This window comes from Osmerus mordax, chromosome 20, assembly GCF_038355195.1.
Source record: "Osmerus mordax isolate fOsmMor3 chromosome 20, fOsmMor3.pri, whole genome shotgun sequence".
NCBI classification, from domain to species: domain Eukaryota; kingdom Metazoa; phylum Chordata; class Actinopteri; order Osmeriformes; family Osmeridae; genus Osmerus; species Osmerus mordax.
In genome coordinates, this window is record NC_090069.1 from 12,616,658 (window position 1) to 12,641,696 (window position 25,039).

Below are 25,039 nucleotides of genomic sequence, written 5' to 3' on the forward strand. Positions count from 1 at the left end.
CTCATTGTCTATTCTTTGTTTGTCCGCACTGCAGCTGCAATTCTCTAAATCTCTCTTACTAATTAAACCCGCTGTCAAATAAACGCCTCCCTCGAATAAACGCTGCACCAAAAATGATCATTGTGCAATAATCGTTGCTGCATTTATTCGAAGAAATACGGTAGATGGATTACAGTGTAAAATTACCCCTGGAAACAGCTTTGTTAGTACACCACAGCCCATTTCTCATAGTACTCAATTGAGCAGGTCCTGACCAGCCCACCAGAACCGGACCCCGTATACGCCACCACAGTTGCCCGACCAATGCATGCACATCCTGTGTTTGACGTGATGCTAATTTGGGAGTTCCACACGTAATGCGAGCGTGCACAATTTTTGGGCCTTTATCAGAGCGAAAAATATTTTTTGGAGCTTTATGTAAAATAAACACAGCCGTTTTTTAATTGGTGAAACCTTGTCTCTTAATTTTTCAGCACCACCCTTACGTTTCTTAGCCTGGTTTTCCATCGTTATACAAGGTGTGTTCGACATTGACTGCTAAAGAATGTATAATACATTACAACACATATTCTAGAACTGTAATCACCAGCTGCATATCAGGCACGGCACTAACTATGATCCCAGTTATTAATATGTGTGGCATTTTAATCACTGAATGCATCACGGGCACTGTGCACGAGTGAATATAACAACAGGATTTATGAAGGAGGCATGTCTTAAAGTTATGTATTGTGCTTATTAAAGTTATGCATTGTGCTTATTAAAGTTATGAAACTTAGAAGTGTGCTCAGGCTTAAACATTGGGTCTCACACTGAGTGTGGGAAGCAGGCTGTTCTTTGTGTCTCTATCTTTTCATTTTCAGAAACATCCTTGAATCTGGGTGGAGATGGCACCCGAGCAGGTGGGACGCGGAGGCAAGAACAACTCCCTGATGCACGAGAGAACAAGCTCAACCCTCTTTTCATCTTTCTGTTTTAATTGCACTGTATATTATATGCTGGGGAGGGAAAGATAGCCAGTTGGACTTCGTGAACCAGCCCAAACTCTGTTGCGGGTAGGGAAACGTAGACAACCCCAGAGCTCTGTACTTGTTGATTTCCAACTGCTGCATTAAAGCTGATATTATCGGACCTCTGCGACTCCAGACCACTCTTTCTAGAACACAGATTTGTGTCATAGAATACCATCATTACTTATTGGAATAGACACAAAGATTTAGAATCCTTCACTGCGGCTGCATGAAACAACCGGCGAGAGTTGCCGCTTGCAGTCGGGGAGGCATTAAAAACCTCCTTAAAGTAGGACATTCCTGCTTCTCGTAGTTTGCTGCGTTGACGTCAGTCATGGCCGATCAGAATTCACTGCTTCAAGTCAGCCGGCGCTGCATGAAGTCGCACACACCTAGTAGATGCGTTCGACATGGACTGACTTCATGCAGCACCGCATCCGGCTGCAGGCGGCTGACTTGAAACAGTGAATTCTGGTTAGACTTTTTGTCCGAATTGAGACGGCGCTGAGGCTAGGTGACTGTGACGTAGCCATCAAAGAGATCAATTCGAGAACTGCCGGCTGTGTGTAGCCAAGCGCATTTTCTCAAGAGCAACTGCATGGGTTCTAATGACGACACAATTATTTCATTATTGGCCAGACTCACACACGACAAATTTGACGCATGTTTTGTAATTATTCTGACACCTTCAGTTTCGCCAATACTCAAATCCGGACCAAACTGTTTAATTGAATAAAAAATGTGTTTAAGAAAGGGTTTCAGTCCGCCTCTTCACTAACGGAAAGACTAAGTTTAATTATAAATAAAGAGAAGTAAGCAAACAGCGCTTGATCGGCCATGACGCAACGCAGCAAACCACGAGAAGCTGGAATGTCCGACTTCACAGAGCCGTTTTTAAAGTCCTCCCCGACTGCAAGCGGCTACTCTCGCCGGTCGTTTGATGCAGCCGCAGTCCATTGTCTCTACTGGCTAGCTTTCGATCTGTCAGTGTCACTGTCGTGTGTAAGCGAGACAAAGGCTGCATAGACGTTCATTTGGAATAGACCAACCGGCCTGGGGGAAAAGGGGGGCCGGCCGGCCACCCGTGTTGCTCAATCTTCTGGCAACATTTTTATTAGTAGTTAGTTAAATAATAAGGCAAGCGGCCCTCCAGCCCAGAAGTGTTTCGGCCCACCGGGAAGTCCGCTACTGTAGACACATCACTCTAATAGTTGTAATAGAGGACAATAGAGATAGGAGAAATGCTTTCAGGTGTTCATAAACTGACCACTACATAAAAAAAGTTTCCCACCTATTTTAATCACTTTTTCATTCAGATAAAATAAGTTATATAAAAGCAGATACAGGGAACACAATTTGTAATCTCAAATCTACATTTCTATACCATAGCAGTATACCTCGTCACTCATTTCATTACCTGAGTGAAGTAACATTCACCCTTGAAACCAAATAAATACAACTAGTTCTTAAGGCGCTCCAAAAAACCTTCAGTCACTGTCCAGTAAGAACGAACTGTTACAAGATACAAGAATGACGAGTCAAACGCGTCTGTTGTGTAACAGAATAATTTTAACTCTAATATGTGCCTGAAAAAAGATAAATTTCTGCCACACAGTAGAATACTTGGGCACAGGCAACAAACATGCAATTTGTATTAGTCTGGAAAATAATATGCATGCATTCCCTGACCTGACCAACATCTTATAATTATCTGTACATGGATACAGGTGACAGTAAGAAAGAAAAAAAGGAAAAGGAAAGTCATGTGCTGTTCTTTAAGTAAATTAAAACCTCAAAACCTAAAAAAAAGTCTGTGTAAAAAATATAATCAGTCACATGTTGTCATGTATGTTTTGGTGGGCAAATATCCAAACAATTACATGGAAATAAATATGTAAATAAAAAATTACTAAATAAAACATGCTTAGTAAACAAATTAAATTGGCAGACAACTGTAGACAGAAGAACACAAGTCTTCCATCAACAGCAGAGTTGGTCACTTGTGGCCAAACAATGCTTCAATAGGCTAACGGAGACACAACAACACAAATAAATCAAACTGAGGGGGAACAAGGGGCCACACCTTTAAACCACTCATAATATCTGACTGTGTGGTTAACACGTGAGAACTGAGAGGAGTTCTAAAACCCAATAGCCACAAACATATGATCATACACTGTTTTTGAAACCATCTCTCCTAAATGTATAAATAGCCTTTTTAACCTTAACTGTGTTGCTAGGAAGCGCGCTTTTATCAAACATTGCTGGATTAGAAACAAAACCGTTATCTGAGAATACTTTTTTTTGTGAGGTTAAAACTCCCAATAATTTTGGAAAGACACTCCTGACATTTCAGTCTTTGAAGATTGTCGTCCCCCAAATTCAGTGCACTTGCACGAGGTGGGACTGGGGGGCTATCACATCAAATATCAGAGAAGTGATTAATATAACTTTTTACATCTTCCAAAGGTACCCATCCTGTGACACAGACCAAGGTGGTCAAAATCAAGCACACCTATATTATTTAGCCGAGTAACTGGGCTGTAAATAGAGGTGTGGAATCACATCAGGGTCTGTTAGATATAAGCATGAGGAGGAGGGTGAGGAAGAGGACAACCAAGGTTGTCCTGAATCCTTCAGGGTAGAGGCACTTCCAAATCAGCACACATGCACACACATAAATGGACAGACCCTTTACCCTAACACACTCAACCAGAGTCCATGCTGAAAAGTTCGATGCCCTGTGGCTGCCAATGGAGACCCACTCCGGAGTTGAAGACCAGTGACCAGACGTAGGGGATGAAGAAGTCCTCAGGCTGGTCCTCTTCCACGTACTTGAACTTCAGGTCAGGAAACTTCTGCACACAAGAAAAACACACAACTTGTATTACAAAATAACTTCACCTCTGCTAATTAAGATAGGGTTGCTCTGTGCAGGAGACAAAGTTTCAAACAAACACACCAGCATGAACATACTTGAATGTATTTTTAATACAGGCGGATGCACTTCAAGATGTATTTGCTGTGCTACATTAGAGACACAAGGACCAGTAACTGTTCGAGACTGAAGTAGTTTCAGGTTTTTTTGGAGATGTCAATGATAGTGGTAATCATATTTGTAATTCCAACCGTCTCTGAGGCAAAGGTATTACAGCTTGCTAGGTGACATAAATGTCACTGAGACTAGACCTTTGAAAAAGCCCCAGTTACCATGCAAGTGTCCCTCTCCAGACACGACACCCATCCCAGCCATTAAGAAGCTAGCAATCGCTGAAAAGTGTTGGTGAAGGGAGAAGCTTCTGGGCTACCCACCCGCTAATCCTCCCACAGAACGCTACCTGAAGAGAGCTCCTACAGCGGACTCCATCTTTAGTTTCAAATGACACTCGATGCCCCAGGTCACAGAGTTTGTAAGTGGGAGATCTGCTTAAAGAATAACCTGAGGACAAGGCACACAAAATCTGGTTGACCTTCACTTTTCTTCTCATGTCTGCGACTATTCACCCAACACTACGACTGGGATCATATCGTATAATGGACAGACAGAAGCAGAGGGAATGGAGAACACAATACTGCGTTTAGGCAACACCCCTTGCCACTTAGTGATTTGTCGCATCCCCCCCATGGATGTTTGGCCGTGGTGCAGACCAGGCATATGGACTGTCAGAATTACCCATGTTGGAAATCAGCTAATTGGAACACAGAACAGCAGCCCCAACCACCCCCCCCCCCGCCCCCCCCTCAGCCAGAATCCACCCTGTTCTGGCTAGTCAGAAGCTGTAACTCTCTCTTTCTTTAAGTGATTTGAGAGAGTAGTTATGAGGAGCATTTTGATAATTTCATACAACATTAATCAAGCCTATATATTTTTTGTTGTTGGCGGTGGGGAGGGAGGCACGACGAGGCAATTGTGTTAAGCGTTGGCAACATCCAAATTGACTGGAGTGATTGTGGTGCCTTCGTCACAGGGTGTGTTCCTTTTAAAGACATACACAGATTTCACATTTGTGGGGAGACAATGAGTGCTCGCAATAGGATGGAGACAAGGATAATTCAACAATCTTTTTAATATCGGATCGGAGATTGCAATAAGGCATCTCTGATGGCAACACAATAGAGGATTAATAAACGATTCAATCTTTTTTTCCCATTCCTGCCTTGTTTTGGGGGGTTGGTTTCACCGGATGCAGGCAGCAAGAGACAACCACTTCCCACCGCCCCAGAGGTTCTGATGAGAGGCATTTCAAGAGCTTTTGCTAAGGGGCATGGCTGTCTGGGGCATTAAGGAACATGACAGTTTCTTGAAGATTATCAAGCACCCCTTAATACCCCAAGTGCAGTTTCAGACTAATGTATCTTCCAAAAAAGTACTGAGCATAGAACATGCAACACATGATGAAACACGCAATTAAAGAGTCCAGGTTGCGTAGGCTGGGGGAGAGACAGATGTATGATCCTGTGAGTGCCAGGGGATACATATTTCCTCTCTGATTAATAGCGGGGAGCAGGGCATTGTGGGTAGAGTCATCCCGCCAGGAGTGCCAAGTAACGAGGCGCGCGTCAAAGATTTATGCTCCCCTGGATTCAATATTCCTGTGACAAAGTGTCCCCCTCTGCCCCATCTCCTTGAAATGTCATTACCTGCACATATTCAACTAGGAAGGAACGATGGGTGAGCAGGAGCCATTAATGCTTATGAAGGTTGGTCTGGCCTTTGCCCCCCCCCCCCCCCCCCTACTTCCTCCCACCCACCTCCCTATCTAATTCTCTCTCTCCACCTCCTTTTTCTATTGGTCGACCTCCACCCATGAGCACAGCCTGTTTACCCATGCAGCGAGACAGACGCAAAGTGAGAGACAAAGACAGAAAAACGATGACAGACTGACAGACAGTAGGAGAGAATAAAATGTGGGAGGGAGAGAGAACGAATTATAAAGATAGAGGGAAAGAAAGAAGAGACAGACAAACAGACATATTGCTAGTCTAAAGGACAAATACAGTGGCCATACTAGTCAGATTGACATGGGATTGTAAATGGGATTCACACGGTTAGGGAAGGTTGTGTATTTACCTTAAGGCGATCTTTTGGGAGGGCCTGAGCACCCTTCATGATGACTTCCTGGACACGCTCCACTGATAGGTCCGTCCCTGCCTGCTCCAGACGCTGACTGAAAAAGCCAATCACCTGAGGGGGCCAGGCAACTAAATCAGACAACAGATTCCACTAAAAAATATATATGACATATAACAAATACATTTTAGAGTATCACTGACAAAATTAGTCTTTCCAGTGATTCAACAACACAGATGACAACACTGTGCACTCAATATGTTGAATTGTCAGTCAGTATTGCAGTTTGATGTTATCAAAGGACTGTCTGAAACTTCTTGTGACATCTGGATCATAAGTCTTTTAATCCAGAGCTTTGGTTGCAACACATTAACTAAATTATGACAATGGGTGCAACTTGAAGCAACATAACTACAATACAGTACAGCACAGATGAGACAGGTCCAGATTTCCAAGACAGTTAAGCCTTGGTGGTGATCAGACTGACTTTTTTCCTTGTGAGCCTAGGATACTGTATAGTACAGAACACAACTCTTCACTGAGAACGACAAACACACAACTCAGTACTAATAGTACAACCAATGCTATTTAGGCTATGCAGTGTGAGTGCCTGTATGTTGGTCCACTGATGCTTCTATGGGAGGGTAGCTCGAAGCGTCTTTCTTCCTGTCTCTAGATACTGGAGCACAATGAACGACAGCTCCGTACAACATTATCAAGATTTCAGGGTTAATATTTTAAACAAGCAGATGCTCCGGAATTTTTGTATTCATTAAAACACTCTGCCGGAGCTCTACGTGGAGCTTGGTTGTGTTTAATGTTACTGAGTAAGTCTTCCTGCCTTAAGAGTGTCTCATGGGGTCTGATGACAGACCCATGGCTTCCCTTTGTATTTCTGACATAAGGGTGTTTCTATCTGTACTACAAAGTTTTGTGGACTACCTGCCTTTATTGAGCGATTCTAGGTCTAGAAGACCACAGGGGAGGGAGAGAGATACTCTACACCAAGTTAGCATATAACTATTAGAGTATGATATCTCAGGGGGTTAACCAACTTCTGTGTTGCAGGCCCTTTACTTTCTACTTTCTCTATAGTTTTTTATGAACTGGCCTACTGAAACCCTATTTTGTGGGAGTCAATCTCAACAGTGGTTCTAAATAAAAGATCAGAAATGTCCAGTTCATGTGAGCAGTTCTAAGAAGTGGCTCTGAGAGCTAGGTTCTGACCATGTCCAGGTTCTGCATGATGTCCTGGAAAGAAGGGTGCATTCTGAATTGTTCAAATAGCTCCCTTTTGTAGAGGAGGGCATACACCAGGTTGGGGTTGTGGTGCAGTGAGTTGGACAGGCAAGAGTTGATGATCTCCAACATCATACGGATCACCTCCTCGATCACATTCAGATCCTGGGCCTGGGGACAAGACACAAACACAAATTCAGTCTATACTCATAGTGCATATGAAACAAGAATAAATGGTGGTATCCAGTGGACCCAAAACTGACAAGTTCCACAGGAAGGACTGGCAAATTAGTCACGCTGATGGAGGACCATTGTGACGCAGTGGTGGAGATTTTCTTAATTTTTTTTGTGTAAACGTAAATACTTTTACAAAAGTATTCACTTCAATGACTGTGCCCTCGTCCTGCTAACCCTACCATTGTAGGACAGACATTAACACATATACACCAATGTGTAAACAGCTACATAATCAAATGGGTGCGGGTCACGTTCACATCACAGTGTTCCTGCAATGTTCAAACACCCACACCGTCGGCCGTTGACTACACACTGAAAACTGAGAAGAGTTTTAGCCTGGTCTCTGGACAACTTTAGTTAAATAACTGAACCATCTGTTGTATAGCTATCAGGATGCAAGTTCTGTACAGCCTACATGGGCTCCCTAGGCAAGTGTCAAACGTGCTGGAATTCTGTGTTAAAGACTTGACTACAAATCACAAAATATGAAGAAAATCAAAGCCCCCCTGCTTCAAAGCCTGCCTTAAAAACAAGTACCAGGAGAGGTATGTAGCACGGTACAGTACCGTTTACCCTGGTCGGGTCCCACATAGTAAGCAACAGCTTTTGAAGAAAGAACCTACTAGCATAATAGTTGAACACACACTGTTATTTCTTAAAAATGCCTGCAAGAGAAAAAAAGGAGCAACCCCACCAGGGTTTGGTCAGAGGGGTTGTTACAAGGGTGACTCATGGGTGTGCGCAAAACGCAAGAGTCAAGATGCCCCAAAGGGTTTATCTCTGGGAGCTGGCTAATGAAATAAGCTTAAAAGGGCCCTTACAGCCTAGTGGATTTAGTACAGAAACTTTTACACACACGCATGGACGCACGCACATATGGATGTGCACGCATACACCATCATCAAACCTCACAGAATTCCTTAAAGATGCTGTAAGGTGGAATTGAAAATGAGTTTTAAGTTCATCACACCACATAAGAATGTGTTGTCAACTACCCATCCAAATTAGAATGAAAAAAACAGACACGTATGTTAAATTAGGCTTTGTGAGAATTGTGAGAAAATCAGCAGTCTTCTCTGCTTGTCGCCTGAAGGAGCGGAAACTCCACCCCCTCAAATGTATTGAATTTAGGAACAACAGCAACACTAGCTAAATAATTTGCAGATATCAGGACAGACCTACCTGCAGTCTCTGAGTGTTTTATGTGTTCATTACTTTGTCTTTGCATCGTACCAGCTGAGTAACAGAATGCAACCATCTGTGATCTGACGTAGATAGCTCGCTATGACGTAGATAAGTTGGGTTTTTGCCCCGCCTATACAAAACCTGAGCTGAAAACGGGAGAAAAACTGTTCAATGGTATAACTCCACATTTCAGTGCGACAAAGTTTTCGCCCTTTGCACACGCTTTCAGGAACTCATTTCACACGTATATAATGTACTGAGAAGCAAATCATGGAATTTTCTTTACAGCATCTTTAAGGCATGTTTCCATGTACTGGTGATCAGTGGTACGATGGAGGGGGTAATAAGCATGATTACTTTCAAGGTGGTAAACAATTGGGCCTGTGACTAAGCTTAGCCTCACAGCAACTTGAAAATGACACTGTGGTAACATCTCCTAGGGGCTGTCCAGACATTATCAGCTGTGCTGGAGCAATGTAATAAGAATTGATGCAAGCCTTGAAATTGCAACCATTTTGGTCGCTTATGCTCCCGAAATTGTATCTGTGCAACTTCAAAATATACTTGGGATTTGTGTGAGTACAAAAAATCGTTATAATGTTTTAATTTCTTAACAAAACGCTTGCTAATTAGCCTACTGCACAGTATGTGCCTGCTGTGAGCTGATACAGTGACCGGTCTAACGTTCTATCCAACGTTATATAACCAGGTAAACTTCAGTATCATAACAGTTAAACAAATTTTTTGCTGGTGTTCCTAACTTTTTTAAGTTGGGAGCACCGATATCTACCAAGTAAAAAAGTAAATTTCAAGCCCTGGATTGATGGTACGTCTGGGAGCGGAAGGTGGCCCTGGCTCTATAACATCTCTCCACTCTCCACTATGTGTTAGGGATGGGCAGATCGATCCTAAAGTATCGATATTTTCGATACTGGCATTGTATCAAAAGGATCCATTTTCAATTTGAAATATCGATCCTATCTGGGATTTCTTTTAAACAAGTGATTTTAGAATATTTTTCTAATAGTTGTAGGCCGTATAGTATAGAAATGTACTTAAAATATAACTGCAAGCAGCAATGGCGGATTCCTCCTTCAAAATGGCAAAATGTTGTAGAATTGACATAATAGATAGTTACACTGGGATTAACCAGAAGACTTGAAACTGTAATTTCTGTCAGAATAAAAAAAAAAACTGTGTTTACCAATGTGTTCATGAGATAAATTACAAGAATAATAATAAATATAGCTGCAAGCAGCGATGCGGGTTCCTCCGCAAAATATTATAAACATGTACATTGTCGAAGATCGAGAGTTGGATAACAAGAGAGCAAAACTACTTCATGTTTGGCCAACAACAGGCTGAATGGGGATCTGAATTCATGAGCATAAGGTTATAAGTCATTCTCTCTATCCTCTCTGCTACACACCAACTGTTGAGATTGTATGAATAGAAAGGGCAGAGTATTAGCTTTGGGACAAAGGTTAAGAAACGGTTGACATTTCAAGGTGAAATTGCATGAAATTGTGCATGGTATTTCAGAATGATGTCATCCTGTTTAGCTAAACAGATAATCAAAATTATGACAGGCCAAAAGATTCACCATCCCAGCCCATTGAGCTATTCTCAGTGTTGAATATTGTCAATTTCAGTTACTGTATAAAAAAGTAAGGCGTTTCTCCTGTGGTAAGCGTTGTTAGATTCAGCCAAAGTTGAAATTGCTTTTACATTTCCTATAAAAACGGGACAACGGGATGACTGGGTTGCTGCTGTAAAGAATAACTTACTCATAGTTAAAAAAAAAGGTTGTTTGGAGTGCCATAACTTGTCATGGAAGGGAATTTCAAATCATGCCTAGCATCAGTGGGGATGTGTCCTGGTTTAGGTTACTGAAATGAATTTGTGCAACAGGCAAGGGATCCACCTGAGCAATCAATTTACTTCATTAGAGATAACCATTAGAGTTATATCTACCATGCGTAGACTACAAGTAGCTAGCTACTGTGGTGAACCTGGCTTGTTTTGCAGTGGTTTACACAGTCTCGCTAAACAGATGATCAGAGTGTTGTGATGGGCTCAAATAAACACGCATTGCTATGTTTTACAACCGGAGGATTGATCGGAAGACTAGAAACCGTTTTGTCAGAATAAAAAACTATGCCTCTGACTGATTTTGAACCTACAACCCTTTGCTTATCAGCACAACATCTCAGCCAATTGAGCCATTCCCAGACATGGATTACACAAAGTTCACTAACTGGATAATAAAAAAAGCAATTTCTCCAATGGCGAGCATTGTCAGATTAGGTCCAAGTTCAAACAGCTGTAATTCAGTCATATTTTGACATATCAAGGTGAAACTTTGCATGGTACTTCAGGACCTTGTCACCTTAAAGCATATTAGGTTTGAACCATCCTTCAAAAATACATTTGATTTAGTGACACAAACATATTGAGGCAATGTGTACATTTACATAAATACACCCCTTTCAGCCATTTTGTATTTGATTCAATTGTCTTAAGTAACGCTTTTAAATACGTCAATGATACATATCTGTACAAAATTTAAAATCAATGAGACCTTTGGTTCATGAGGATTCCTCCTCCGTCAGGAGGATAATAAGAAAGTCAATGGGAACTATTTTTTCTTCCGCTGTGTCTGTGCTTATCATGAGTTCATCAGCGGCAGCGCGCCACGCTCTCTCACTCTCACTCAGTGAAAGCACACTCAGCGCAGATTCGATTGCATTGCTGCGGTCATGACTGAAAGAAAAAGAAGCATAATCTGGAGCAGGGACGGTTCTACACGGGGGCCTACAGGGGCCAGTTCCCATGTAAAAATGTCCCTGGCCCCCCTGAGCTGACTGAATAAAAAATTAATACGCCATTGTGGCAATACCACAAACATGACAAGTATCTAAAAGTTAAACACCCTAAAGAGCACAACGAAGTAGCTACAGCTGACGCAAGCAGGAGGCAACACAGACACGTAATGCCAATTGCGGTTTATTTAATATTAAAGGAGACATGACATGCTGTTTTTGGATGCTTTTATATAGGCCTTAGTGGTCCCCTAATACTGTATCAGAAGTCTCTTTCCCGAAATTCAGCCTTGGTGCAGAATTACAGCCAGTACAGGGAGTCAGGTGGCTGAGCGGTGAGGGAATCGGACTAGTAATCCGAAGGTTGCCAGTTCGATTCCCGGTCATGCCAACTGACGTTGTGTCCTTGGGCAAGGCACTTCACCCTACTTGCCTCGGGGGAATGTCCCTGTACTTACTGTAAGTCGTTCTGGATAAGAGCGTCTGCTAAAAATGACTAAATGTACTAGCAGTCCCACAAGGAGCTTTCCTCAGAACGCGCTGTTTTGGTGTCTGTAGCTTTAAATGCTAATGAGGAGCGGAGGGGCGGCACCATGCGCTAATGTTTACAGTGGATGTATCGCAATGGCTGTAGCCCCGTTGCTGTAAGATGCCTCGAATTTGCCCATTCTCATCTGATAACCCTGGTTTGCAGAGGTACACACTCAGTCATTTCAATGAGGGGAAAGGCGGATATCGCGCGCGCCATAAAACCAAAAGCAGAACGGTTATCCAAATAACAAAGAAGTGTACAACACTCACGTTACAGCATGTGTATTCACACACATACTTGATGCTATCTACCTTTACATTAGCGACGGTATCTCAGCTGTTAGCTGCAGAGCTAATGTTACAGCCACAGGAAGCAAGCCAGGTAACCATATACAGTAAAGCTACAAAATGATAAAGCGTTAGTTAACTTACTTGTTCGAGGTTAGTAGCTGGACGAAGGAGAGTTAGTACTGATCCAGAAATTAATTTCAGCAAAGCCAGTTTTGTATTAGCTCAAGTTGAGGAAACAGTCATGGCTGAAGTGTTTGGCGCAGACATACAAAACAAATGCGCCTACAACAGAAGTTGTGTAGGCGCATTTCCAAAGAAAATAAAATTAAGATACTGGGTCTGGCTCGGATGAAGGAACTGTAAAAAGATTTTTGTTTTCCTTTGTACATCCAAACTGAGCAAATGTAATGCTTCGTTCGTTTGCAAGCCATGATGTCTCTCGAGGATAAAAACACTTGCACGGTCATAGCTCAGTTTCTTATGGGCGGGCCAGATTCTCTGGGCGGGCAAAGCAGAGAGAGGGGAGGTAACCTTCCTCCTTGTGACGTAACAAAGAGGAGATTTTCAAACAGAGCAATTGAGCTTTCATTTTCTGAAAAGCGGAGAAGAACACCCAGGGCTTGATTAATTTTTTTGAGTAACTACCCCAACACTGCTTGTAGGTCTCCATGCAACACTGTCTGTGTTGGACTGTGGTGTGCCTGTTACAGACCACAGTTCGAGCCAGACAAGACACAGTGTAAACAGACAGTGCCTTTATACACATACAAACCTAATTTGAAAGTCAGGGACCACATGAAAGGTATTAAAATTGAGTGGGGTAAATATCCACATTCATCGGATGATTGTTTTTTTTCTTTATATATTACATGTTCTTCCTTCTGGCTTAGCATCACTGAGGATGATGATGAAGAGGAGAGAAGGGCCATGGGTGGCTGACAAGACAGAGGAGTCATGGATGCAGGGATCTTTTCGTTTCTGGCTCGCTGATCCAGTTGCATAAAAAACTGAACATGCGCGTTTGTGTGACATGAGAGATAGACACTGAATACATTCAGGAGATAAAACTTGGTAATCTGTCTGGTGCTGATCCCTAAACCTGGATGGCAGAGCTGCTCTTATAGAAAAGAGAGAGATGGGGGGGGGGGGGAAGAGAGCGGCAAAACAAGCCAGAAAGCACAGCTCTCACTAGTTGCTAGTTTGAAACAGAGATTTTAGCACCCATCGTTTGACCCAGAGTCGATGTATAGGCCCTTAGGGGCTGTCTATTTGTGTGCCTGTGTGTGTGCGTCTCTGTCTACCATTGCGTGCCTCCCTCTGTTTTGTCTGAGTCCTGTGTGTTGTGTTGCGTGCTCTGCTCTAGTTTGTCTTCCCCTTCACACATGGACAGAGAGAGAGAGTCAGATGACAAGCCACCTCAGTCAGACGTCAATACAGTCTAGACAAAGCTGCACTGGGGGGACACTGCACTACTACTACTGCAACACATATTTTGTGTCTGGCAAGGACACACAAAAAGGCTTAGTGGAGTGGTCATCTCCCATGGCATTGTTGGAGGGCATGTGGGCACAAATGCACCCTGCCTGTTCCCCAATATGGCTACTCCCCAACCGAGTGAGAGAGAAAGTGTGAGAGAGAAAGAAACACAGAAAGAGACAGATAGAGAAAGTGATAGACAAGGAGCCGGTTGGCAGGCTAAGAAACAACAGCTTTTCAGGAGCATGTAAATAGGTCATTCTCTGACCCGCATTACACAGCGGCTGCATTTCATAATCCCAACACTTCAGTGGAAGTGTGCCCACCCCCTTTCCGCCTCACAAACCTTACTTGCCCTGCTACCCCCTCCACCAAGCCTTTTATAGTCATATGAACTGGGCAGATTAAAGTGTAGGGATGAGGGACAAAGGAGTTAGTCATTAGCATGCCCCCCACAACACAAACACACACACCTAGCTGAAGCACATACCTTGTTATTCCGAATGATGGAATGGCATGATTAGAGCTCAGAATGTGTAAGCCAATAAGGCTGCTGACATACAGTTGTGTTCAAAATAATAGCAGTGTTTTTTTTAAATGTGAGTAAAGCTCAAAATCCTTGTGTACAAAATCTAATTTTTGATTTCCATTCGTTGGGAACACTGCACATTATATTTTACATTAAAACATGACAACAAAAAAAAAAGCAATATTTAATTATGTTACAGGAAATGACGGAAATAAATGTATTGGGCTGTTCCAAAAAATTGCAGTATCTGCATTATTCATCACAAACTTACAAAAAGTAAAGATTTAGCATTCCCCTGAATCAATAAACTAATATTTAGTTGTATAACCACGGTTTTTGAGAACTGCTTCACATCTGTGCTGCATGGAGTCGACCAACTTCTGGCACCTGTAAACGGGTATTCCAGCCCAGGATGATTTGACAACCTTCCACAGTTCCCCTGCATTTCTTGGTTTTGCCTCAGAAACAGCATGTTTGATGTCACCCCACCCGTTTTCTATTGGATTAAGGTCCGGGGATTGGGCTGGCCACTCCATAACATTTATTTTGTTGGTCCGGAACCAAGATGCTGCTTGCTTACTGGTGTGTTTGGGATCGTTGTCTTGTTGAAATACATATTTTAAGGGCATTTCCTCTTCAGCAAAAGGCAGCATGACCTCCGAGTATTTTGATATAAGCAAATTGATTCATGATCCCTGGTATGCGATAAATAGGCCCGATACCATAGTAAGAGAAACAGCCCAATATCATGATGCCTGCACCACCATGCTTCAGGGTCTTCAGAGTGTACTGTGGCTTGAATTAAGTGTTTGGGGGTCGTCTGACAAACTGTCTGTGGCCCTTGGACCCGAAAAGAACAATCTTACTCTCATCAGTCCACAAAATGTTTCTCCATTTCTCTTTAGGCCAGTCTACATGTTCTTTGGCAAATTGTATCCTCTTCAGCACGTCTTTTTATTAACAGTGGGACTTTGCAGGGGGCTTGAATGGTAGTCTTCCGTTTTCTTCCACATCTCTCTGGTTTTGCTTTCCATTTTAACGCATTGGAGATAATTTTAGCTGAGCAGCCTATCAATTTCTGGTTTTCTGAGAGAATTAGGGGAATTCTCTCAGAATTCTTTTTTGGAACACGCCCCTTTCAACTAATTATTCAATAACACAGACTCAGGAGCATCTATATTATGAATGTTGGGTCTGTTGGTTTCTCTGGCTCTACTACACCTACTAGTAAACTATTTGCCATGTAATAATATAATTTCTACCAAAAACAGTGATTGATCTAGTTAGTCATGTTGGACTGCTATTATTTTGAACACAACTGTAGATGCCATTACAGGCCTGGACGCCATTAAGCTTGGAGTAGGGCTGGGTGGTAAGGTCTAAAATGTATATCACTGTATACGTTTTTAAGCATGGACGGTAACGGTATATATCACAATATATTTGTTTTTCTTAAAATGTCTAGTCCATTAGTTTGAATAGAATGCATTCTGCACCACTGCAGCTAATCTACCACACTCAGATGGATTTGGATGGGGTAAGGTACTCCATCTGTGCAATACTGATTATGAGGATGCGGAAGATTGCTTGCAATGTTTGTGTAGATTGATTGCAATATTTGAGTAAAAGTTACGTACGGCAATTTTATGCTGTGCCTTGTGTGAATGGGGCTGTGACTTATCTTATTTCTGGAAGGTTCTACCACGGTTAGCACGGTATAGTCAAAATCCATATCGTAGGCCAAATTCATATCTGTATATTTCTATACTGTTCATACCGTCCACCCCTAGCTTGGAGACACAGGAAGAGAGAAGTAGAGAGAGAGAGTGATAGAGAACAAGAGAAAGAGAGAAACCTAGTGAGAGCATGCCCCTATGTGTGTGTGCTTGCTCCTGTGTTTGTGTGTGGGCACTAGCTGTTTTGAGGCTGCACTGAAAGGCCAGGACACAGCAGGGCTGTCTTAATGACTGGCTGGCTCTGCCATTAGGATTGTCGAGAGCACTGTCTGGAGCGTCCCTCCCACTTCCTGTCCAGAAACAGACCTAGCATGAAGGTGGAAAGGGAAGGACACAAGCAGGCAATCAAATAGGCAGACAGACAAGCAGACAGAATCTACAGACAAGCAGGCAGACAGTGAGAGAGAGAGAGAGAGAGAGAGAGAGAGAGAGAGAGAGAGAGAAGAGGAGCGGACAACCAAACAAGGAGCAGTCAAGCAGGCAGACATAAAAGCAGGCACACAAAAAAGCAGGCAGAAAGGGACACAGAAACAAACAGGCAGGTAGGTGGAGGTGGCTGAGGAAAGTCACTCAGGCATAAAGTGTTTTGACAATGGCTGAACTCCTGCAGGATAACCCCTGCAAAGCTGGTTATGTCCAGGCATGCAAACTCCTCACCTTAGGGTGAGACACACCTTTTTGAAACCAAAATGGGTAACGTACATGATTCGTGCAGATCCGATGAGTTAGATTTTTTTTTTATTGGGGGGAGGGGGGGGGGGGGTTGTGGTGGGTCGTGGCCATCACAGCATTTTACCTGTGCTTCCCAACTTTACAACTGGCTCTGGAACCAATCGTCACTCCTAATGCCTAAAGCTCACAGCCGATCAGAGGCAGAGAGGGGAGAGGTTTACAGACCCATCTTACATCATCTAGTAGAAACAATTTGAATACAATATTAAAAATGATATCTATTGGATGTGTGTTAGCTTTACAGTAAGTGATGCTTTTGACTTTTGCTTTTTAAAGTAGTTCAACACAGGTAATCCTGTTTGTCTAATTGTTTTTTATGATGTATGCTTTACAAAAAATGTCTTTATGGTTAAACGAACATGACATTATTTACAAGAGCACAGATTCTACATAGATCTAGCCTCTTAATTTTGCTCTCAAAGTGCACCAGATTCATGCGTTTAACTTTAAAATGTTATCAATTTTCTTCCGGGGGACCAACCCCCGGACCCCCATAGAGGGTCGGGGGTTCACCATATCCTTTTTCACGTATCACCTTTTTCCACCCCTGACCTGTTTGCATGCCTGTAAGTCATCGACTGCCACCTGTGGCCCTTGTGCTCCCTCTAGGCTCCTTTAATGAGCTAGGACTGGAGTCCAAAATAGGGAGAGTACTGTCTGTATGACATGGAGTAGCTGTATCTTGGCCTCCACATAAAGCTACAGGATTGTGATAAACAACAAATGTCATGGAAACAATCCCAGACTGCATCAGGACAAGAGGAGGCCCCTGTTGTTTCATATGACAAGAACCATTGGGATGGTGAGGGATGGGACTGAAGGATGTGTATGTTTATCAGATGTTACTCTTTTCTCATCAGTGCGCACACACACAGAATATCCAAGGTTAAACATGGGGATAACCCCCAGTCGAGGGAGTGTTGAGGGGGGATGGGAATGGCTGCGGCCCCCGGGGAGAGCAGCCCCTGTCTGGGCTAGGGGCCCCATCCTGTCCCCCGGGGGCTCCAGGGCCTAACCCCCTCTAATCCCTGACATTAACCAGAGCCAGCTCCCTACACACCCTACAGACTGAGGGACGGGAGCTGTATTTGTCTGTGTGGAGTAGAGATGCACTGACGCATTCGGAAAACACCCACAGTGTTTTTTAATATACCTCCTCCCTACCTCTTGCCTAAAAGACCAATTATAGATGGGGGACAATCCCACATTAAATACACATTAGCTCTCCCTCCCTCCTTTTAGCTTTCTTTCAGTGGAGCAGGGCTGGGCCAAATTGCATTGTTTCCAGTCACACAAACACACGACCCACCCAACCCCACACCCCTCAGGCAGCTCAAAGCACAACACCGTCAGAGCCAGCTGCTTTATTTTGCACCTACATCCATTGAGGAGAATAGAGAGAGAGGGAGAGAGACAAAAGAGAGCAAGTGGCAAGAGACGGTCAGAGAGAAGGGGATGGAGGGAGAGAGAGAGATGAAAAAACCTTTAGGTACACAGTACATTAAAGCTTGTCCTTTTGCCATGTGTTGCATTGACAAAGAACAGGCCAGGTTGGGAGTAACCAACCCTCCAAACACACACATTCATGCATGATGAGGGATGAGGAAGGCTTTCTGGGAAGGGGGCTGGAGTATGCGTGCATGAATGTTTGTGTATGACAGTAAGCTGGATTGACAGATCCCCTGTGTGTCTCTATAGGTGGCCTGGTGGCCCACCCCTTTCTGTGAGGAGTCAGCTTTGATTACCGACCAACCACCCCCACATTCATCCCCCCTCCCTCCATCTTCCCCCCATGCTGTCTGTGTCCGCAAGGGTGTGTGGCTGCGGCATGAAGTCATGGTAGATCAGTTGCCAGCCCTGATGGCAAAGTGTAGCTTGTCACTGAGATAACCTCCCTGACACACACAGAGGCTGTGAGTAGATCTACTGTTAGCACATGTATTGTACAGTAGACGTGCTGTCTACTGTACAGTATTGAACAGTAAATCTACTGTTAGCACATGTATTATGTATATGTACATATATCTGTATGTGTGTTCTACAAATCGTATTCCATAAGCAGCCCTCAGAGAGTTACAATATCCCATATTCAATAGACTAGTGTAAATCCAGTTCTCACCCGGTCTCAACACAATGTTGCCTTAACAACATATGTGTTGACTACAGAATGCTCCTATACAGGACTAAGATTATTGTTGACTCCATCTGTCATAGAGAATCCTAACCGTGTGAAATCCAGAGCTGTGTCACATCTAGTCTCAAATGGCTCGGACCAGGTCATATCAGTATCTTTTAAGAGTAAAAGTAGCATTCTCTCTCTCTTACACAAGACTACAGACAAACACTCGTCTTTGGGTGAAATGATCATCTATATATGAGGAGTTTGATACTGGAATCTATAACAAAGGCTTAGTTTTTTTTTGAAGTCCTGGGTAATGTGTGTCACTTGGGACCAAACTGGGGACATGAACATGGAATAGGCAACCAAACAAAGGGCCAATTTCCTTGTGCCCGAACAGCCTCATAGAGTGTCACAGCATGTCTTGGAGAACATACAAACACACACATTAACACACCCACAGCCTGTCTCAGAAATGGAACCCTGGGGCTGAGGCACCCCCTGATGTCTGACCAGTCCTCCCCAGGCCCAGACACAGACCCAGACAGAGACAACCACTCCCCTTTTCATTAACACATAGACCAGACACAGCGCCAGACATAGACAGACAGAAACAGGAGCAGATGTGTGTTTGTGTACATAGGTAAACATACTCACATAGTCGGGAAGTGCATTGCTGTCGTCGCTCCCTCTGGGCCCCCTGAGGGACTGCGTGGCCTGTTCTAGGACCTTGTTGTGCTTTTTGGACAGCAGTGCAAACAGACTGGGTGGGAGAGAAGTGGACATGGATAAAGACTGGATTAGTTAACATTAGCCCCTTTTATACAGAGATTCCACAATTTTGCCGTAAAGACATAAAGACCAGTCATTATGTTGGCTTTGCTTGTTTACAAAGAAAGTCGGCATAATGCCATCAAGTGTGGGATTTTACATGAATCAGAGGCTTGACATCAACGCCATTGCTAGCGTGTACTCTCCCGCCATGCCGGCTCTCCTTTTTACCCAGACGTCGAATTGGCACTGTGACTACCTCCACTGCCGGCTTAATGCCGGTACAACAATAACACCCATTCTGTGTTTTCACCTTGAACAGGCTGTGTAAAAGGGGCTATGGAAACCCAGTGCAATTGAGAAACCCATGTCTAATAGTATTCAACGCCGGGGCATACCAGACATCACTGTGGAGCTGTGCACGATACGATCAGTATTATATCATTATAAAACATCAGTATATTTTTTTATTTAATCTGTAATATTTTGAAATTAACAGTTGCACGTTTATTACATATCAAGGGTTCCCGCAGCACTTTGCAGCTAAGGCAGCCTCCTTAGCAACACACGCCTGCCGCTTTAACTACGATATCCGCCGATATTACTCTGTCCTGTTTTCTCCCTCTCATTCCAAACTGTGACCAACACCAGTCTACCTTCTTTGCAGAACGCATTAAAACATTTTAAAAGCCCCCCCCCCCCCCTAACTAACACATTGTCAGCGGGAAACCTGCATATGACAACAGTGTCCGATCCATTCCAAATGTCTCTGTCATCTTATCTGTTGCATAAAGGTACTTCTCCGTGCAGTCTTTGTTTCATGAGCATGGGGCCTGCCCCTCTGCATTTGTTTAACCAAGTGAGTCAATTCAAATATATTTGTATAGCCCTTTTTACAAGCAATCTCACAGAGGGCTTCACATACGGCCATAGAACTGCCCCTCAAAACAACCTAAACCCTCAAGAAAGACAAGGAAAAACTCCCAGAATAACTAATTTGAGTTCCTCCCACTGTGGAAGACACAGTGGGAGGAGCCATTCGGTGAGAGATCCCCTCCTCCAGAGACAGTTGGTGAAAGAGAGGTGTAAAATACAGGCTGAACCTAGTCATACATACATCAAGAAAATTTTCGACTTGTGCCGGAGTTGGCGAATGTCAGTTTAAGCAGTGGTAGCCACAGGGTTGGGGGTTTGTCATTGGCGCAGCATCACAGGAAAGCCAGGTAGATGGATTGAGCAATAGAGTGAGCAATTGAAAACACTGTGCGCAGGTGCAACGGGCTTTCAATAATGAGCTGTGGCGCACAATCATATTGGCTACATAGCCAATAAAACATAAAATTACATACGTCAAGACGTTAACGTGGCATGTTGTTGCTACCCAGCAAGCTGCCAAAATCAAAACTGTCATCCTTGATCATTCAGTTATCGTATGTTGGCCAGCCACTACTGAATTATGAATTGAGTCGACAAGTCAATTTAGCACCTTGCCATTTGAGGAAAAAATTGAGATTAAACGTTTGGGACCACACCAGCCAGAGTATTTTTTATATTGTTCAGTCTGGAAATGAAAAGAAAAAAAAAATGTAGTTCAAGAGGAAATATTTTTTAACAGTTAGTGAAGCAAAAAAAATCACTCTTCTGTTGTCCTTGCGGCAGGTCAAAATGGACTTTGTTGGGGTGTTAATGCCGTGCAAAATGCTTTCACTGTCGATGACGTCACTCATCCCTGACTCCGCGTTACGTTATGTGCATTTCTGATTTAGTTAATGAGGTGTGTTTGTGTTCGGATTCATTGGGCAAGTAGGTAGGCCTATGTGTAGTTATAGATGATTTGGATGATGCCTATTCAGAGTTTATTGTGCCCCACCAGGGATTCAGTGCTAGAGACGCCACTGACCAGGTAAACAGTGGAGAGACACTCTCCACTGTTCAAGAGTCACTCCCAGCATGGTTCTCCGCTACAGCGTCCTTATAGAGAACCTTTTATCTGGTTGTCTACCATCAAGCATATGAAGAACACACAAAGAAGAGGTCGTTTTTAGATTAGATAATCCTTTATTTGGAGTTTATAGGAGTTTTTATGATATATTGTGACTTTGTTGTGTGATCTTATTAGAAAGAGCCGGAAGCTATCTTCAGGCACCATGCCTTGCGACATGAAGTACCTTAACAAACAAGAAGCACAATCGAGTCTTTGTTTGGAATGTGTATTGGAGTACATGCATGGTTGTGGTCTCTTTTGAAAGGTGACACTCTGAAGTTCTTTCCCCTGGTGACAATGTCAGTGTAAAAATGTATTGTCCCGCATTGCTTGTATCCACGCATACTTTCCGTTTGACATCACATGCCGGTCACATCATATGACCCCCTAGTCTTCAGACTGGGACGTTGTTACTGACACATAATGATACTTCGAGTAAACTTGTTATTTTAGGCGTTATGACTTGATAGTTTGCAACAATTTTGCTAATGCTAACCCATTCATGAATATAAGCCTAATAAAATGAGGCCTGGACGGGGCTGTCATGATCATTAGATTCACAATAGCCAGTGTTTCCTCTATGCTGATTTTGTCGTGGCAGTAATAGGAAAGAGTCACAGAAATAGGGCTGTACAAAATTTTAGGCCGTCTATCAGCAGTGATTGTTAAGGCTTATATATGCTTCGAAAAAACGGACACATGGGAACGCCCTCTTCTCCGAGGAACGCCCTCTACGAGCTCTCCGTCAGCCCTCGGAGAGCCCCGGAGAGCTCGACGTGCACCTCCTGAATTTTCTAACTATCCGTCGTGAGCGACTGAGAGCTACGGAGACCCCCTTGGCTGTGATTGGTCAGTATTAAGAATCGCTTGCGTCAGGGGCGGGGTTGCCGGGATAAACAGGACGAACAGAATCCTTTGACCGCCATTGATGTAAGTTTTCACAATTCATATTTCAGCTAAACAGTACATGTAAATCAGCATCTGAATTAAAATGTGACGAGAAATGGGCAGTGTAGTTGCTGAAAATGTGCGTATTTTATTGATGAAACGTCTCATTTGTAAATTTGCTCCGACTTCTCGATAACCTAGGTAAATAAACACTCCACGACGATTTACAAAAAACCGTTGCGCCACCTACTATTCTGGCGGTGAATTGTTTTCAGCACCCACAGCCTACGGAGAACCATAAACGCAGTCTATCCGTCCATATCCGTGCGTATCCGTGCGCCCGCCAATCCGTAAACGGAGACGCAGAAGCATATTGCGGCCTTTAGAGTGCATGTCGGAGAATAGCACGGACACTCGCTTCACACCGCAGTTGAGATTGCGTGTGCGTCCTTGAGAACTGTAAGTCGTATAACTTATGTTGTCAGTTCATTTAAGCCTGTAATTGTATTTGTCTAAAGTTATGGCAAATTTAAATTAAGTTAACTGGTGATTTTGTTGGGTTCGGACAGACCTGCTAATCCTAGAGGAAACATAATAGCATTTTGCGAGAATTCTAAATTCTGTAATTGACTCTGAAATTGAGTGTGCTGGGAACACATTTCAAGAGGTGGCGAAAGACATAACAGTATGGGTTGAACAAACTGCTGGCAACCTTCGGGTTAGAGCGCGAGAGGGCAATATAATGAGAGAAACCCCTGGGCCCACATGTTATGCCAAGGAACACATAACAAATCCATTGAGCAGTTTGAAGTGTTTGACACAGAAATATGGACAGAAATTTGAAAATACACGGAAGCTGAGCAAAATAATAATGAAAAGTGACAGATGACGAACTAAAAGTATTTGTGAGTCTTGTTTATTCGAGAGGTATTATGGGCAGTAATAGCATGTAACTGGATGATTATTGGTCGGCCGACTTGGGAAATGCTATTTTCAAAGAGAAACAATCTTTTGGTGACTAAAACCACCATTATTGGTACAATGAATACAAAAAGACGAGAAATGCCCCCCTGTACACAGGCACAATCTGAAAGACTTTCCAACAAGGTGCTGAGAGCTGGAGATGTCTCACTCTTGATTTAGCAGGCAAAACCAAAGCAAAATGTATGCATCCTGAGCACAATGCATCATACAGTTTCTACTGATAATGGCATAAAGAAACTACCCAATACAATTTCAGACTACAGCACAATAAATATAGCGTGGATGTTATGGACCAGATGGCGCGGATATATTTGGTAAAGGGAGGCAGCCGCCGTTGGCTGGTAGCTGTATTTTACAACATCTTAGACCTGGCTACAATTAATGCCTATGTTCTGTACAAAGAGTGCATGAACGTAACAATAAGCAGACAGAAATGTATCCTTGAGCTGGTGAAGGAGCTGTGTGAGCAGAAGAAAATGTCAGTGCAGGCACTTAAGCGATTTTTGCCTGAAACCTTCGCAGACTTCCCCGTCTGCGAAAAGGAGAATGTCAAGTCGGCAGCATGTTCAGGGAAACAAAGAGTTGAAACAATGTTGAAGGGAACTTGACTTCAGACCAAATCTATTGATTCGCAATGCGGTCTTTAGGAGTGGGGATGGAATATCCCACAGCCTGGAAGGTTGTTTAAGTTCGGTGTTAAAAAATGGACGATAAGCGAACCAGGACTAAATGTATAATTTGAGAGCTGGATAATCAGAAGAGAAAGCAGAGATTGTAGCTTATAGCTTAGAAGTTCCAAACTAATACAATTCTGGAATTTTTGGCAATACTTGGACCATGTTATGATGTCCTCGTGTGCTACTGAAAATCTGACCCGCTAACCCAGAACTTGCTTTACAGGTGTCAGGGCTCGACAATAACGATGGCCCGATGGCCCAGTAAAAAGTAATGTAGGGACATTTAAACTAGCAACTCACTGTCCCGATCGGGCCACTGCAAAGCATTGATGGAAAAAATAAATGGCATCGTAAAACTTAACAGCCTGCATGTTTTGCTATCTGCTAAATGCATAAATAACTTTGCAGCTCGTGGGGAGCACCGTTAGCCGATCAAGAGTTGAGTAGTGAGTGACGAGTGGTTGTCGAATTACAATTCTATAATCTCAGTACATTTTTTAACAACTGGCGCGAGACACTGAGGTGAAGATGGCAGCAAAGGAGAGCTATGAGCTCAAACGGAAGCGACTTTTTTATGGAACTAAGATGCACTGTGTCATGTCGTATGTTCCCGTCTAAAGCAGACAAAAGTGAGTCTTTTTACACAGGCACCAACAATTTTCGAAAACAATCCCTGACCAGCCATGCTAACAGCAGACAGCACCTGGTTTGCATGACAGCTAAGCGGGTGGTTGACAATCCATCTTCCGGGTCATTG

The 25,039-nt window shown here is 43.3% G+C and overlaps 1 protein-coding gene across 1 annotated transcript in view; it reads right to left on the bottom strand.

The window, feature by feature from the left end:
- Positions 1–2,289: 2,289 nt before the first annotated feature.
- dym (dymeclin) overlaps positions 2,290–25,039 on the bottom strand; it is a 92,215-nt gene continuing 69,465 nt past the window's right edge. The window contains exons 14-17 of the mRNA XM_067258121.1: positions 19,636–19,741; positions 7,309–7,491; positions 6,082–6,195; positions 2,290–3,868 (exon numbers count right to left, since the gene is read on the bottom strand). Of these exons, the coding sequence (XP_067114222.1) occupies positions 3,719–3,868; positions 6,082–6,195; positions 7,309–7,491; positions 19,636–19,741 (553 nt within the window). The 3' untranslated portion in view covers positions 2,290–3,718. The remainder of the gene's footprint in view (positions 3,869–6,081; positions 6,196–7,308; positions 7,492–19,635; positions 19,742–25,039) is intronic.